The sequence below is a fragment of the Malaclemys terrapin genome, chromosome 9 (assembly GCF_027887155.1).
Source record: "Malaclemys terrapin pileata isolate rMalTer1 chromosome 9, rMalTer1.hap1, whole genome shotgun sequence".
Classification (NCBI taxonomy): Eukaryota; Metazoa; Chordata; order Testudines; family Emydidae; genus Malaclemys; species Malaclemys terrapin.
Genome location: NC_071513.1, coordinates 2,005,301 through 2,023,410, shown reverse-complemented (window position 1 = coordinate 2,023,410; position 18,110 = coordinate 2,005,301). Strand labels below are relative to the sequence as shown.

Here is an 18,110-nt window from a genome sequence, read left to right as displayed (position 1 = left end):
CATTTAAGCCTGCTGTTAAGTTTGTTTAGTCTGGGAAAGAGAACACTGGGATGTGATAGTTTTTATGTATGTAAAAGATTGTTATAAAGAAGTGTTAAATTGTTCTCCTCATCCACTGAGAACAGCGCAAGCACTAAGGGTCTTAAATTGCAGCAAAGGAGATTTAGGTTAGACATTAGGAAAAACTTTGTAATTGAAAGTGTAGTTAAGCATTGAAACAAATTTCCTAGGGAGGTTGTGGAATCTCTGTTGTGGGAGGTTATGAAGAACAGGTTAGACAAATACCTGTCAGGGATAGCCTAGAATAATATTTAGACTTGACTCAGTGCCAGGGAGTGGACTAAGCGACCTATAGAGGTCCGTTCCAGTCTCCCATTTCTGTACTTCTGTGTGGATATTTGCCCACCCACTCACTGTCCTGTCATGACTTAATTACTGAATGGGTTTTGCTCAGATATTAAATCACTCAGTTGGTAGTGAGAATGGACTCAAAGGGGGTTACTGTTCTATCCAAATGAAGTCACTTGTCTTTATTATATATATTGTTGTGCTATGGATCTTGACATCCTTTTTAAAAAACTTTTGGTGGTTAACTGATCAGTAAGGCTAAGATTTTTGTCATGGATATTTTTAGTAACAGTCACCGACAGGTCACGAGCAATAATAAAAAATTCATGGAAGCTGTGACCTGTCCCTGACTTTTACTAAAAAATATCCATAACAAAATGGGGAGCCTGGGCATCTGCCGTGGGCTGGGAACTCCAGGGGCCCCCTCCGCTGGTGGCTCCAGGCAGCAGGGCCACCCCTTGCTGCCCAGGTTGGCCGGGAGCAGCAGGGGTCCTTCTCTTCTCTCCCCCCCCCTCCCCCCCTTCCGACCTGGGAGTGGCAGGTACCCGGCAGTTCTATGCTTCCACAGGTGACAGGGGACCCTGCAGCTCCCAGCCGGCGCTGGCTGAAGTCACGGAGGTCTTTGGAGGTCACGGAATCTGTGACTTCCCTGTCCTCCATGACTAAATGACAGCCTTATTGATACCTCTGGAATTCAGGGTTCATATCACACTTTTAAATTGATATGTATTAAAACTACCCAGTGTACTCACCTGTCAAAGATGACGACATGAACTGTCACTTGATTTGAGAATCTAGACTTGATGAAGTCATTGTTGCAACTTTTTATTGGTATGGGAGCTTTTTTTCGTATAGTCTGTAGTATTCAAATTTGTTCCAACCACTTAGTTCCAAATGATGGCTTGCATTTTGAAACATATCACCATTGCGACTTGAATGTGGTGGAAACTACACCCCTCTTCTGCCCACCAAAATAATCCTAGCATTAGTTTGTCTGGATTTTATTCTGTTTTGAACTGTTTGATTAGTACTTCTTAAATGGAAGACATGACAGTTGTGTTTTCTTGAGAAGAAAGGCATGATAAATCTGCTAAAATAATGCTGTTTAACAGGGTGAATGGATAAGTTGTTTCTCAGCAACATCTAGTAAAACCAAAATACTTATAAACATCAAACACCTAATCTTGCAGCAACATGGCAAGGACAGCAGTTATCTTGTGCATCTCTTCAATTTTGGTTAAATTTTTGACTTTTTAGAAAACCATCTTTTCCTTTCAGATCTTTCAAAGAACAGATTTACTGAAATTCCTCCAGATGTCTGGCTGTTTGCACCACTTGAGACTTTAAATTTGTATCACAACTGCATCAAATCCATTCCTGAAACCATCAAAAATCTGCAGATGTTAACATATCTTAATATTAGGTGAGTAACTCTTTTTTCCTGTTTATGTCTAGGGATTATATATAGACCATCAGGAAAGATGGCATTCATCCTCCTCAAGACCTTGATTAGTTTAGTTCCCTGCTTTTTCTCAGCTTGTTCAACGTTGTTCTATAGTTTGTCTTTGGTTGTAGGTCAAGTAGCTCCTTCTTCCTTCATGGGAAGGAGTTGACTGTATTACCATATTCCAAACCGTAATTTGCAGAAGCTAATGGAAGTTTCCTTTCTTTCTGGTGCTATACAGATAAGTGTCTCTGAAGGTTGGAAATAGGCTATAGAACCTGCATTATGCTGTTCAGAAGGCTGTATTGACTTAGCACACACATGAGTAGTGAGAGAGGTGACTGCATTACTGAAAACAAATCGTAGGATCTTGTGAGACGAAAGAAAAGAAATAAACACCAGCTTTACAGGAAGACTTATTTATAAAGTGTAATCGGTATACATAAATATTGTATGGGGCATTAGGGAAAACTGTAACCTTCCCATGCGCAGTTGAGACTTGTTTTCTACAATATACCCAAATTTTGGTCCCTGATCACCTAAAATCTTCTGGAATAATCTCTTCCACTATACATTTTGCATATGGGATTTGTGACCATTGGTCATTTTGTTCTTGCCAAGTTTGAGGTGACTTGACTGATAGAGAGGATTCAGGAAAAATAATTGTTAATCATGTCTTGAAAGCTCCAATGCTACCCCCCCCATGTCCTGTCCTTTTTTTTTTAACTCATAATTTCAAGTGAAGTTTAGTCAGACGCTTATGGAGATGTAGGATACAGGACCAAATTTGAAACAGGAAGGAATATTTAGGAAGTTGTGCACTGGCAAATTTGCAGAGTAAGAATGGTCTGCTTTGTGGAGGATTTAAAGAGCACTAGTGACATCTGAGGGACCTACGCTGTTTTTCTTTTCCTGTGCAAAGGGCTGCAAAGCACAATCCTTTCCTGCTTCTGGGGATAAAAGATGCAGGAAAAAACCTCCTTAAACAAAACTAGAACAAATGCACATTTAAGTGGGGGGTTTTATTTCTGCATTGAAGCAGGTTCTTGGGGTATTTGGGTGGCCTGTTCCATGATGCGCTTTACTTCTCTGGGGGAGAACCCCTGGCCTAGGTAATATCTACTCTAAAGTGCAGCTGTTCTGCTGTAGCTTTTCAAGTGTAGACAAGCCCAGAGATTCAATTTACAAGTCAATGGGTTTGCTTATTTTGTCTTGTTTATCTTGAGTCCATTTCACTTGACATTACTTGTACAGGCTGGTCTGCCAAGACGTTGAAATGTTTTTATAATTGCATCTTGTTCCCTAGATTTACATCATATTATTGGAAGGCTAAATTATTACACTAGAACGCTATTTTAGTCAAAGTGAATGGGGACATGGAATTTATTTGGCTAAGGCAGGCTTTTTTCATGTAAGTGATTCACGCTGGGGAACAGCTAAAATTTGAATGAGGGGTATTGCTGTGTACTTTAATACCTATTGGAACAGAGAGAATGTTTTCTTGGAATTCATACAAGCTTCAAGAGACTCTCTCAATGTAATCTTTTTTTCCCTTTTTAGTCGAAATCTTTTAGCAACATTGCCAAAATACCTGTTTGACCTGCCACTTAAAGTTTTGGTTGTCAGTAATAATAAGCTGGTATCCCTTCCAGAAGAAATTGGAAAGTTAAGAGACCTGATGGAGTTGGTGAGTATAATTGTGTACATCAGTGTTCAGTGTATTTACAGTATAGATACTTCTTTACCGCACTAATCAGTTATCATTTGATATTACTACTATTAGTAGTTTATTATGGTAGTGTAAAGGGCTGACTAAGAGTGGGGTCCCGTTATGCTAAGCACTGTACAGAGTAGAACACAGTCCCTGCCGTAAAGAGCTTACAGCAGAAAGACACCCATCTGGTCAGGGAAGGGGATCTAAGACCAAAGCAGAGTGAACAATATGACGGTAGCAAACGTCATGTTGTTGCCTGTATTTTTTTGGTGGGGGTGGAGGGAAGGAATTACGTAGGAGATAAACTAGCAGGGAAGGGGAAGTGAGGGGAATGGAGAGGGTGGCGCTAACAGCTGATTGGCACAGGGCAAAGAAAGACAAGTCAAAACTGTGCGAAGTTCTCTGATGGCATGTTTACACAGTGTTTTGAAGCCAGGGGAGCAAGTCTACCAGCCCAGGTTGACAGACTTGAGCTAGCAGGGCTAGTGCTAGCATTCTAAAAACAGCTGTGCATTATACCGCTCTTTGAAGTTGTGGCTTGGGTTGGAGCCTCGGGCCTGAAGCCTCGGGGAGGGGGTGATCTGTTTACTTGGGCTGGGAGGCTTGGTCTTGTGGGTTTCCAAAACTGTGTAGATCTACCCAAAATGTCCAGAGCTCCCTACTTTGGCTCCTTGTGCTCCTACTGGCTGGAGTCTGACTGGTTCCCCACTGTAGTTTTTCCCAAAGGCCATGTGGCAGGGACAAGCTAAGGAACCTCCTGGATCCTAATCCTTCCAGGTTATGGGGAGTCTCTCCTATACAGTTCTGGGTCCACATTGATGCAGAATGCCAACTTAATTATTGCATGGTCAGTGTCTGATAGCATGTTACAAAAGTACAGTATATTGCAGAACTCAAAGTACATTTACTGAGTTAACAACAATTTAGAATTACTAAACATTGAAATGTGTAAGTAATCAAACTTTCTCTTAATACATTGACATGAAAGACCGATCTGGGAAACCTCTATTTATTGAATATGGCACTGAGCTGACTGATTCCACATTCTACTAGCACTCGCTTGTTACCAGGATCTCGGGTGCCCCAGACTCCCACGATCAGTCCATGTGTTTGAACCTTGTAACCTCTGGCCCTCAAAGCATCAGCCACGGGGGTGTATTTCTTCAGCTTTCGAGCTCTGGTACCGCAGAAGGTCAGGGTTCTGTTCTCAAAAGGAACTGTCATCCACCATGACGACCACCTTCTGTTCCTCATTAGTAATGACTATGTCCAGTCGCAGTTGATTCTCTGTTCCAAGGACGGTGGAGTTCACGGCAACCTTTGCCACGGTTGGTAGAATGGCCTTGATTAGGTGGTCTTGGATAGTGGTGTGGCGCAGCTGGCAGGCTTCGAAGTTGGGTTTGCAGCTGCACAAGATGTGGGGTAGTGTCTCGTTAGCGCAGTCAAACTTTCTGCATTGATTGTCCCAATGACTCCATTCAGCAGAGTGCAATTGAGCCAAGCCCTGTTGATGAATTTCCAGTCGGCAAATCAGGTGAAGCTGTCCCTGGGGAGGAAGTGGTTGCTGGCATCCCACTTGCTTGTCACCTCAAAAGCCACCTCGAAAGCCTTGACCTGGTCCAACTTCCATCTCAGGTTTTCCACTTACTGCCAACGGATGGCATCGTTCAGTGTCCTCTTGAGTAGGGTCCTTGCTGTCAGAGTAATGACTGTGTGCTCGACGTTCTTGACCTGTGGCCCCAAGACTCCCAGCTCCTGATGTTTCTCATACCATGTCCAGAGGCAGCCAATAAGCTGCTGCAGCCATTGTGTAGCATTGTGGCTACAAGTCCAAAGTGAAGCAGTGTCTCCCCAGTCTGTTCCAAATTTGCCTTCCAGGGAGCCACTCAAGTACTTGGCGACATCTTGGCTGGAAGGGGCCCTAGCTATTCGCTTCCTGCTGACATCACGCACAGCACTGGCTGCAGTGCTCCTCACCATAGTGTCCTGGTATGTCAAAAGACAGAATGTGCGAGTGATCACCACAGTGTTGCATAGATCACCATTCAAAGGATGTTGACACTACCCTGCCTATGCAAGATGTCCACCAGTTCATTATTGGCCCTCTGGGGAAGGTACATCCACTTCTTCACCACCTACCTTATGGTGTTGTCCGCCTTGTTGAGAGTTTCCTTCCCACACTTACATGAATGCCTGAACAAACATTAATTTAGTCTTGCAACACCTGTGAGAAGTAGGTGTAAACGCTGCTTATTCACTGTGGCTGAACCACAGCAGCCTTTGTGAGACCAGAATGATATTTTTTTTTCTGAGGCAGTAGAGCAGCAGGTTCCTAAACTTTTTGCTAGCACAACCTTATCTTAATGAAGTATTTCCTGCTGGTGACCACAGACAGCATGGAGGATGCCATTTTATAGAGCAAAATGGCAACTTCTGCACAGCGTGACCTCGCATGCTCCGTATGTGCGAAGTCATGCCGCATGGAGGATGCTCTACAAAATGGCACCCTCTGCAAAGTGTGACCTTGTATGTCTGGTGCGTGTGAGGTCACACTATGCAGATGATGCCATTTTGTAGAGTGAAACGGTGTACTCCATGCATCGTGACCTTGCACTCACTGTACATGCAAGGTTATGCTGCGTGGCACAAAATGGCATTTTCCACACACTAGGGATTGCCGTCATCCGCTCTGCTGATGGTGTGACCCCATTTGGTGTTGCAACCCGCAGTTTTGAAACCACTACAGTAGAGACTCATCATTTTAGATCCAGTGGTCTCAGGTGATTGTGTAACATAGGGAAGAAGAAAAATTATTATCCCCATTTTGCAGAGGTGCAGAATGTAAGTGAGCTGTCTGCAGTTACACAAAAGACAGATGGGAATCAAATCCAGATCTCCTGATTGGGTCCAGTGCAAATCTCAAGGTGGCCTTTCCTTGTCCATTGGATTAGACTCCTTGATTGGACTCCCACACTACCAAATGTTGCTGCAGATTGGGGAAGACTCTCCTGAGAGCTGGATTATAGCGGCTCTCAATTTGGTAAGAAAAGGGGGAAAAAAGGAATGAGAATATCGTTCTTTAAAACATGTTTTTGTAATAGCTTTCACTGAATTTTTTCCTTTGTTTAATTTCAATCGAGCTATTCAGCTCATTGACACATTATCTTTTACTTAGGATATCAGCTGCAATGAGATTCAGGTCCTTCCCCAGCAAATAGGAAAACTCCAGTCACTTAGAGAATTAAACATTAGAAGAAATAATCTCCATGTGTTGCCAGATGGTAAGCTGCTCACCATCCTCGTGTTGAACTAGGTCAATTACACAAAACATGAGGGTGTCTGATTTTGTTCTCTTTCCCCCTTAACAGAATTGGGAGACCTTCCCTTGGTAAAGCTGGATTTTTCTTGTAATAAAATTACAGAGATCCCAGTTTGTTACAGGAAATTACGTCATTTACAAGTAATAATTTTGGATAACAATCCAATGCAGATACCACCAGCACAGGTTAGTATAAAAAACTTCCATTTTCTCAACTTTTCCAGGATTTTAAGAAAGGGTGAGATGTGTTAGGTTAATTACCAACCAACTGGCAGTGGCACAAGAAAATATCATAAGGGCATTTCTTGACCCATAATCCTTTGCTCAAAACATTATTTTGTAGTTTAGTCATTCATCCCACCTTTTACAGTACTTAATCTGGAGGCCAGACTAGATAATTGTAATAGTCCATTCTATCCTTTAATTAATTAATAAATAAATAAATAAAAAAACAACCTATGAATAAACCCCTGAAAATCAGGCTAATGCTGATTATATTATGGGGTAGTCTGATAAATTGTCATGAACATCCAAAGATTTAACTCAGGAGAAAAATTGTAGGTGTGAATGTTAGGGTCCGTCATCTTTCTCCCACACACAAACATCTTTCTTTCTCTGCATCCATGTTTCTGCTTGTTCTTTCCACCTGCTTTCTGTTGCTGATCTTTTCCTCAGCCCAGCCCTATAGAAACATAATGAGCAAGGTCCACCCCCAAAAGTCTTAAAAATCAGTTTAATCTAATCTGAAACTACAAACAATATCCTGCACTAGTCATAATTGCATGGTAATTGAATTAGTTATTGAATAACGTCATTACAGGGTGGATTAAAGGCACCCAAACAGCGGTATCTTTGCATTTCCATACCTTAACATCTTTGGATTTCTTTTAAGTTTAATTCTAATATTCCTGGGCTTGTGATGCTTGTTTTGGAGATAATTGCTACATCCTTTTTTTTTTTTTTTTTTTTTTAACCGTTAAATTACTGATACGTACACAACCTTGACTCCAGGTCAGCGTAGTTTTTATCTGGGTATTATATAGTACTTGTTTTTTCCCTTACTGACATTTGAAAATAATCATAAAATTTACTTTAATACAGTTGTATGAGTTGTACTTATTAGAAACAACTTTGACAAGAAAATTAATGTTGGAGTTTAATTTTGTTTGTTTATAACCCATATACTGGCTTAGTTTGATATGTATTGTGAGTTTCATACAGCATGTATCAGAAATGTCCAAACTCAGCTCCTTTCCTCCCTGATCCCTGAGATGTTATTTACCTTTGTTGCGGCTTCAGCCACCCTGGTACCTTTCCCTCTGATCGGTATTCTGATGCTTCTGTGTCTGATGTATGCAGTGTTGTTGTAGCCATGTTGCTCCCAGAATATTAGTGGCAAGGTGGTTGAGGTAATACCTCTTACTGGACCAGCTTCTGTTGGTGAGAGAGACAAACTTTCGAGCTTACACTGCTCAAAAGTTTGTCTCTCACCAAGAGAAGTTGGTCCAATAAGACACATCACGTCACCCACCTTGTCTCTGTGCCTGATGTCATTCAGACCACGGGTAGCCTTCTCTGCTGACCTTACTCGTCAGGCAGGCAGGCAGCCCTGGCAGTTTTATGTACCCAAAGAGCAGGTCTGCTTGTCTTGGGCTTCTGGACAATTAGATTTTTTTTTCCACCCTGACTGCTAAACTACTAAAGCTCCATTTTTTTTCATTTGAATAGTAGAAAGTAAATGAAAATAACTCTTAAATGTAGACAGTATCTGATGTATGATATTATAAATATGCCATGCATCTAAATTAATTTTTTCATGTGTTTCTTAACAGATATGTTTAAAGGGCAAAGTTCACATATTTAAATTCCTCAGTATTCAAGAATGCCTCAGAATAGATAAAAAACCAGATTCCTTAGATCTTCCATCACTGGGTAAAAGAATCCCATCCCAGCCACTCACAGACAGGTATAACCGTTCTTCTTTAGAACTACTTAATGTTTGCTATGAAATAAGTGTTTAGGATAATGGAGAACTACTCTCACAATAAGGTCATGTGATTTTAATAGTTGTATTTACTTCTAAGGCATCATTATTACAAGTTAATTGATTAACTGCTTTCAAGAAGAATTATATCAATTACATTCTCTCTCTTCATTCTTGTTATCTTTTGCTACAAAGCAAATAGTAATTGTACTTTTTCAAATTTTCAGTAGTAGAGTACATCAGAAATTAGAATAAAGATGGATTTTGAATGCGTGTTTTGAAATGGGCAGCTTTTCTTTTTCATACTACTACAGTACAGTCTAGTATTGAAGTTATATTCCTCTGAGCTTGCTCAAAATAGAACTGTATTGCTAGATGGAAAGCCTGCCTTCCAATGCTGATCCAGCTGCATAAATTTATAAGGAATTACCTTACAAAGCTTCAGAAAAACAAGAGAAATCAAACTGAAAAGTTCAAATGAAGTAAAAAGTGCAATGTATTTTGCTGGACTTTCTCAATTAAGATACTTCTGTTAACTGCTTCAGAACTATCTGATATCAACAGTCTTTAACCAGTCTTGTTTTAGGAAACTGTATTACCTACAGCACAAGACTTTACCCTTGCCAATATACTTAAAATTTCATCCACACCCTGTGCCAGTATTTGTTGACTTGGTGCTGAATAACCGAGAAAAGCTGTTTGCTGTGACAGGGATCTCTGGAACATTCAACCTCTGTGAGAGAAGAACGAGTTAGTTATCAAAGGGGCTTAACAAAGCATAATGAGATGAAAATGTACAAATGTGAATGTAGGCTGGATATCAGACACAATACCACACCTGAGGGCTTGTCTACACTGGGAAATAGCCTGGAATAGCTATTTTAAACTAGCTCCCCACGTGGACACTCTTATTCTGCACGGAGAGTGGATTAAGCTAAACTGCGAGGAGGAACTCTTAGTGCAGAATGAGTGTCCCTGTGGGGGGTTAGTGCAGAATATTGCACTTGAAATTCACACAGCGCTTGAATGGACTTCGGGGAAACAATCCTGAATTTTTTGGGAAGTTGGACGAGATAACCCAATTGATCTTCTCAACCTTAAATTTCTATCCGATATCCTTCTTTAAAATAGCCTCTCACCTTTCTATAGTGGGTCTTGTGTCACAGATAGGTGTAAAAGAAAGTAATAAACCCTTTGTCCCAGCAACCATAGAGAGATGGGGGGAAACATCTTCAAAATGGTGTCTTCCTTTCACTTACCCTTTAGAAAAGCGAGATCTTGTCTTACCTGCAATGCCTTCTCTTTGTTATAGTATGGAAGACTTTTATCCCAATAAAAATCATGGTCCTGACTCTGGCATTGGCAGTGATAATGGGGATAAAAGATTGTCTACAACTGAAGTGAGTGGTTTTTTTTACTATTCACTGTATATTTTTTATTTTTCTGTGTTGATAGAAGAGGGCTGAAAGGACAGTAATTTTCTTCATTTACAGAAGCAGTTTATTGTTTAGCTTGTGCATAATTTTGCTGCGCTAAATTGCTTATTTCTTTGTCATTCAGATGTGCTTTGTAGAACTTGAGAAAGCTTAAATGCAATGCATATTGCAGTTAAATGAACTCAGTAAAATGTGCGACAAACTTACTGTAAACAGTGTAGTTGTAGCTGTGGTCCCAGAATATTAAACAGACAAGGTGGGTGAGGTAATATCTTTTATTGGACCAACTTCTGATGGTGAAACTTGCTGTCAAGCATAGAATGATGATATTAAATATTAACATTATTTATATGTCCCTCTGAATATTTAGCCCTAATTAGTTGCATGGTGCTCTGTCACCCTACTCCAAGCTTTTTTAAAATTGAACTCTGAACCAAATCAGTGGTGGCTTGTTTGGCCATTTTCAGATAGAAAATGCAAGATCATTTTTTAAAACAGGGAACAATTAATTTGAGAGTTGCTTTTGTTTTTCTAATCATTTCTGTTTTAATATAAGTTGAGGTATAATGTATTTTTCTTTGCATTGGCTGTTTATTAATGGGGACTATTGATTGACATATTAGCCATATTATCAACAACATTTAAAAACTATAAGGGAATTGGGGTTTTTATCCTATTTTTCCAATAGCTTGCTTATGTAGCTGTATGAATCTTTGTGTAATCAATTACAGTTTGAGTAACAGCAGTACTAAAATTGAATATGGTAAAATTATAAAACTGGGACTAAGGGAAGATTTAAGACTAGGCTAAAAAAATGTACTTGCAAATTCATCTGAAGTATAATTAGATTGTTCGTAGGAAATTGTAAAGTGGAGGAGTATTCCAGGATTATGTCGAGAAAGGTCAAACTGATTAGAAGTAAAGTGGCCACACAAACTTAATGGACAGAATCACAGCTCCTTTAATTAAGTGTGGTTGTGCTTGGTAATTGTTTGGGTGGAGAAATGTCTGTGTGCTTCAGAAACTGTTGATTTTGTAGGTAGCACACTTTACTCAGCTAAGAGACCAGTGGCCCCAAAATTGGGCTGCAGGGCACTGTAAATAAAACGTAGTGTCTTTCAGATGAAACGAAACATGTCTTGACCACAGTTTGCATTCATTATAAGTGTTTCACCTAAATCTTCCCTCATAGTAGGCTCTTTAACGACATTCAGATTCTATGTTGTAATTTGTGGCTTATCAGTAAGCTGAGTAATTAATATGCCAGTCATGTTTTAATTCTGATTATTCTTTGCAGCCATCTGATGATGACACAATCAGCCTTCACTCTCAGGTATCAGAATCGACGAGGGAACAGACGTTAAGGAATGACAATCATTTAATAGGAAGTAGATTTGACTCACATAAAGGTAATGCCTAATCTTTTTAGTACACAGAAACACTCTATTGTTTCAGGTGCAGATAATTTTCGTTAAGCACTGCACAAGATTATATGATGTATTAGATCTGTGCATTTACACTCAGGCAACATTGTAATAAAATTATAAATATAAGATCAACAAACATACAACAAAGAAAAAGCCATCTTTTGAAAATCTTGTCTAGCTATATAGCAAGAGCTCACTTTATTAGTTATATTTGACTTTGTCACAAGTACCTCTTAGGAATAACGTTAGGTTGAGAGAACTGTTTAACATTTTCTTTTTTTCAAACTTGATCAATCGTCCCTAGACCAGGAGGTGTATGATTACATTGACCCTAACACAGAAGATGCAGCTATTCCTGAACAAGGAGATGTACAAATGGGACCGTTTGTCTCTTATGTTAAGGTAACGTAACTTAATAAGTGGAAAACATTAGATGACACATCTTGGTCATTAATGTCTAAACTCTTAATTTTTTTTCCTTCTGTATAAGGAACGAGGAAAACACCCTGAGAAATTGCAGAAAATAGAAGGGAATGATGAGTGGGGAGATGAAAAAAGGTAGGCCTTATAAACATCTCTTGAGAAGTCAATATTTCCAAAGCAGAGTTCTGCGATAGTGGGTACAAGCACCTGCGGTTGGGCAGAAGATCAGCTTTTAGGAAGTTTTTTTTGCTCTCAAGTAACACGATCATTTGCTTAAAAAAAAAACAAGTCCCCAAACATGCATGCCTTTCCATAACCTGCTGAAAACAGAACGTTCATCTTTCAGGCTTCAGAAAGAGCAGCTATTGGCAGAGGAAGATGATGAATTGAAAGAAGTGACTGACTTGAGAAAAATAGCCGCTCAGCTACTGCAACAAGAGCAGAAAAACAGGTAATACGAAATCCAACTACAGTAAACATGGCACACAACTTGTCTAACCCATTTGTTTTTCCATGTAAGTTGTCTGGTTAAAACTCTCGTTTGTTTGTTTTATAGCTTTGAGGATAGACTTGTGCAACTAAAGACATTAAACAGTCAAACAAATTTATACCAAATGTTTGGGGGGGGGGGTGTCTCCTGTCTGTTTTCATAAAATCGCTTGACAGAGAAGCAACAGTGTCCAGATGTAACCTGTATATTGTGATAGATAGCAATTAATGATTATTTTTTTCATTGCTCATCTAGTGGAAAGGAGAGCAGGAAATTCATTTGATGTGAACATCTTATGTTTCATAATGTTAAGCTAGTCATTGATTATCTGATCAGGTGTTTAACACTGGCAGTTTTCAAAGTGAGACACTCCTATGTAAAAATGATGGAAATTAGTAATGACAAATTCTTGGCATTATTGCTGATGTGCTAAAATGCTCTAAGCATAGATTATAAATGACCATTTAACACCATGTACTGCTTGTGTGTGGTTGGTTATTTTTACAGAATATGAAGTTTTCAGTGAATGCAGGATACCAGATTTTAGAGGATAACTCCTCCATTCAGACTACCAAGATATAACATTTTGCTAAAGGATGAGGAGGGAGGACCCTTGCTCAAGCATGTGTCTTTCAAATGATAAAACACACAAACAAGTTGAATAGCAGTAGTCCATCCTGGCCATCTAGCTAGCTGGCAGTTTCCAATGGGCATTGCAGAGGAGGGGGCTCTTGAGGAGGGATTTGGAGTGGGAAAGGAGAGTGGTTTTATGGACTAGTTTGGGCAGGGTATTCTATATATATGTGTAACAAGGAAGAAAATAAAAAGGTGCTCATGGAATGGGAAAAACGGGTGATGGAGTGAGAAGGGGAAAGAAGGCAATATGAGAAGATACAAGAGAGGATAAGTAGGGAAGGGCTAAGTTATTGATAAGGACCAGAAGCTTGTATTTGATGTTGGGGAGAATGGAATAGAACCAGTGCAATCCTGAATGGAAGGGCTCTGAGAGGATTATTTGGGAGAGTCAATGGCACATTGGCAGATGGATTTCTGGATGTGGCATTCAGTGATGGTGAAGAAGTGGTGTTCTATAAGGAACATGGCAGAACTAAGAGGGGTTAAAGAGTATTTGTAGTAGGGGAATCTGCATGGTCATAGGATTTCCCACCAATGTGCTCAGCTGTGCAGGAGCAAGACTGAAGGAAGCAGAGAGAGTGTGGCAGCAATCTAGCAAGATGACACATTCCAGAATCAGATGAATGCAGTTTTCATTAGTGTCTTAAATTTCAGCATCGCAATGAGATGCTGGGGATGCTACACATCTGTTTGTCTTCAAACATTGTGAAAGATATTAAACCCTAAAATATTCTGATATTGCAGCTGCATATTGTCAAGCTTTAGAAATTGGCCAGAGTTTATCCCCATTGAGTACTTATTATATCACAACTAATGAATTGGTGTTAGCTGAGTTTAATATTAACTGTGTGAAAAGATAATATGAATGTTTCTATAGCTTTAATTACTTGTAATTCTATTTAAAGTATTTAGGAATGTGGACGTGTCCATAGGGAAGGGAAATATTATTAAGGAAGAGAGATAAGTAGGAAACAGTAATGTTTAGTCCTGGTTAGCTGGCAACTGGCAAAAAAGAAATTAGAAAAGAAAATATTTTGAATTCTTTCTGTACTATAAAATATAAACAATATTTAAAAATTATAGTAAACATTGTTTCAAAACAGTCATGTTAGTTTTTTTTAAATGGTGATAATTATATTGGAAAAACATGTTGTAAATCTCCTTATGTCATCATTTGTTACACCAAACGTTTCCTCTGTGACCAGACTTCTAACCTAGTGCTGCTTTAAATTACTTTTGTTAAGCATAGCCGTTATGTGTTGTATTTAGTAATTGAGTTCAGAACTCTACATTCTGCTTTGGTTGGCATTGCAATGGTTATACTTGCATGAACCTATTGATTTGCTAAGCTTTACTGCTATATCTGTGACACTTGTATTTAATATTTGTGTACATTTTTTAAAATGTGGAGACAAACTCAGCACTGATTTAAACTATATGCAGTCAGCAAAATATAGCAAGATGTAAGTCGGCCCTGATTTTTGCTCATAATTTTTTGTGACTGTATAATTCCTTGTAGTGACAGCAATAAGAATTGGAATTAGAGATTAACAGTTGAAATATTTTTGGTTTTGAATCTACAACTTTGTAAACATTTAGATTGTGCAATTTTGACCTGATCACCTGGACGCCTCTAAAATTTGTGCAATCTAATAATTTCTTATTAACCTTAACTCTGATCATTTAGCATGTTTTCTTTTAATCCTATGAAATCTATCCTCTTTTTCTTTTCTGCTTGCTATACTAATGACTTCCCTGTCCTCTCCCATCAACTTCTCCTGCTTCCTTCTTCCATCTCTGGGTTTGGTGTACATGAAATGTGAATACAGACGGAGACCATTAACCTATAGAACTTCATTCAGTGAAAAACTCTTCCAGAGGACGAGGGCTGCAGGACGTGCATCCAGGTATCTAGTGTTTGTGGAGCTTAAAACTCTGAAGATCGCATGTTAGACAAAAGCAATATTATCAAGACTTGGCTTATGCAAAATAGAACAAAGTAACTGAGTGAATTAGTATAGGATATTTAATGGCCAAAAAACTGATCACAAACTAAATTGTTATGAACACATTCAATATTGTCCAAGAGGAAGTGCGTTTGTATTTCAGAACATTAGGTAGTTTAACATTAGCTATTCAGCGGTAATTTCCAATTGTAAGCTTGACATTTTTTTTTTCAGTCCCTACCACTGACTTCACCAGACCTAAGCAACCAGCCTGAAATTTCAAATATTCTATCTTGCCCTAGATAACAATTTTCTGCAAAGTTCAAGATGGAGGGAGTGGGCAACCAGTAAAAGCCACGTGGGGTACAAGAAGTTCAGTATTGGGATATGAAAGGAAGAGCCATATGTAAAGATGGGATACTGCCTTGAAAGGAATGGGGTCCTTCTGCCTATTGATTTTAAAATCCATCTGAATTCCTTACCCCACTTGCAAGACCCACCAAGGTCCTGTACACCTGGCATATTCTGCAGGGACTCCTGTCACTGAGCAATTCTTGAGTATTTTAATTTAAGGGGACTTCCAGGCAAAAATCTTTTAACGTCCAGTTAAGGTGTCATGACACAATTTTTCACTTGACTTGGAAAATTCTTGAGAACAGTGTAGTGTATTCAGGAAACCCAAACATTAGAGCCTACTAATGCCAAGTGAAGATTCCACATCATTTAAAAACAAAACAACCTATTAAACTTTGGAAAGTAAGCACAGGTAAGGTCAGCCCCCCCATCATCCCTTCTAATCTGAAGTTTGGAGAAGATGCTGTACTTGTAATGTCTGTCAATAGAAGACTGAAAATCTGAGTGATTTTCATTTACCATGCAAAAATTAAACTTCATGACGGTCAGGTGGAGATTGTATACACTAGTTTGCTGTACAGCAAAATTTGTATAATTGTCAGGACATGGAATCTTTTTAAACAGGAGAAAAACGATGGTACTCATCCTATATGTCTTGCAAAGAAATACGGAAGTACTCTTCTAGTGATAAATAAGGCCAGACTCCCTTCAACCACTGATTGTCATGTACTATAAAGAGTGAGGGTTGAGTGTGAAGAGATGTGATGTGGATGGAAATGGTGGAATCTGTCCTGGTAGCATCACTCTGAGAATAACTTGAGTTAAGAATTTGTGAGCGACTTGACACATTCATTTTTCATTAGACCCTTCAGTTTGTTGACTTTTTTTTATAAAATGGAATCTTAGTTTTGGAGTTACAAAGCTTTCTAATGTCTGGTGGTTGGTTTGTTTTTTGAGAAAAGTATAATGTTCTCAAGGAGTGGGGCAATGTTTGGAATGAACGAATGACTCTTTTTTTCCAGTTCAGAGAATTTTACCTTGAACTGTTGGGCTTGGAAACTTAGTAAATACAGATTAATTAGCTTCCATGCAGTTTTATAAACAGGTTGTAGACAACATTTTCCCAACGAACCTGCAAAAATCCATTTAGCTCTGTCATTCAGTCTCACAGGAAATTCGAAAAGCCCTGACTAGTCAAACATCCAACCACTAACCTGACAGATACTGAATTTGCTGTTACTTACTAGTGCATTTACTCTAAGAATTCATTTTTGAGTATACCGTTCCAGACTGTTTTCAATACTGGAAAAAAAGCTCTGAATTTATTTTTACGAAGTACAGTATTTAAAATTTTTTTGAACACCCATATAAATGTCTTGGTTTTTAATGATTGGAAACATCAATGACTTGTATCATTAACGGAAATAGCTTCAACCAGCAAAAACGCACACATCGTTAGTATTTAATGTGTCAAACGGCTTATTTCTATAACTGCATGTCAGTCTTACATGAAATCATTTTATCTACACTGACAGTTTCAGTTGTGACATCAAAGTTAAGTGATTCAAATTATTCCATTTTTTTTAATCTTCAATTCTATTCCAAGGGTCTTATTTTACCATCAGTATCCTCTAAATTGTCCACTGACTTCAGTGGAAATATTTCCTGAAAACGAATGATCCTAAAATGGTTTCATTATATTACAGTATTTGCTATATCACATAGCACAAACATTGTAGTCTTATGTAAGTATTTGTTCTGGATACTTAAAATTTTTTTTCCCTACGTCAAAACACCCCAAAATATTCAGTCCTTAAAGACTGAATATAGGGAATGTGGACTGGAGGGAGTATATTTTCCAGTTTCAGAGTTTAATCTGCATGATTTTATTGCGTTGAATGAGATTTGTACAGTCACACCACCATACAACACTTACCCTGTCATTGAAAAGTGTTTATAGTACCATTAAACTGAGCCACCTATGATGAGGTTGAATGAAAGCCTGTGATACAAGTCCACAGTTAAAATTAATTCACTGCTACTAAAGACAGTTGTAAGAGAATGATTAATCTGTGACTTAAAATGTAGGTGTCTATTTCACTTTCCCAATTTTACTCTTTATCCTTCTAGTACATATTTGTTTTTATTATCATTATTATCATCAATCAATCATCATCATTATTATTACTGAATTCTAGGTTTTTGTGTAATTTAAGAGTACACTTTGATTTCACGGTGAGCAGGACTGAGAACAATGGAGTATTACAGTGCAACATTTTCTGTCCTAAGAATTCAAAAATCCTGAGTCCAACCCCAAAATAGCATGAGACTTGCTTGAAAATGTTCAGTTATAAAAATTGCTCTGTTTATTGGTTTGCCTTCTGTCTTTCTAATCCTTTAAGGGGGCAGCCCCATCTCTTTCTACACAGTGTGTGATTGTTTCAGGGTAATAATCCACCCCTAAATGCACACACAAGCATAGGCCACCAGCTGTTTTGAGGGTGACTTCAGTTGCCCATTCCAGGGTTGAGGAGGGTAATTGCCATTTTATTCAGCGCCATTCTCCCCATCATTGTTCTGACTCCCTCC

General features: G+C 38.8%; 1 protein-coding gene across 6 annotated transcripts in view; it reads left to right on the top strand.

The window, feature by feature from the left end:
* Window positions 1-18,110, top strand: part of LRCH2 (leucine rich repeats and calponin homology domain containing 2) — an 89,722-nt gene that overhangs the window by 28,217 nt on the left and 43,395 nt on the right. For 2 of the 6 annotated variants that reach the window (XM_054038996.1, XM_054038995.1), the window contains exons 2-12: window positions 1,627-1,771; window positions 3,353-3,479; window positions 6,682-6,787; window positions 6,875-7,011; window positions 8,658-8,791; window positions 10,122-10,209; window positions 11,543-11,654; window positions 11,977-12,074; window positions 12,163-12,230; window positions 12,442-12,546; window positions 15,051-15,128. In XM_054038996.1, the coding sequence (XP_053894971.1) occupies window positions 1,627-1,771; window positions 3,353-3,479; window positions 6,682-6,787; window positions 6,875-7,011; window positions 8,658-8,791; window positions 10,122-10,209; window positions 11,543-11,654; window positions 11,977-12,074; window positions 12,163-12,230; window positions 12,442-12,546; window positions 15,051-15,128 (1,198 nt within the window). Of the gene's footprint in view, window positions 1-1,626; window positions 1,772-3,352; window positions 3,480-5,527; window positions 5,621-6,346; window positions 6,547-6,681; window positions 6,788-6,874; window positions 7,012-8,657; window positions 8,792-10,121; window positions 10,210-11,542; window positions 11,655-11,976; window positions 12,075-12,162; window positions 12,231-12,441; window positions 12,547-15,050; window positions 15,129-18,110 lie in introns of those variants that run through there. The other 4 variants (XM_054038998.1, XM_054038997.1, XM_054039000.1 and 1 more) reach the window with 3 other exon arrangements.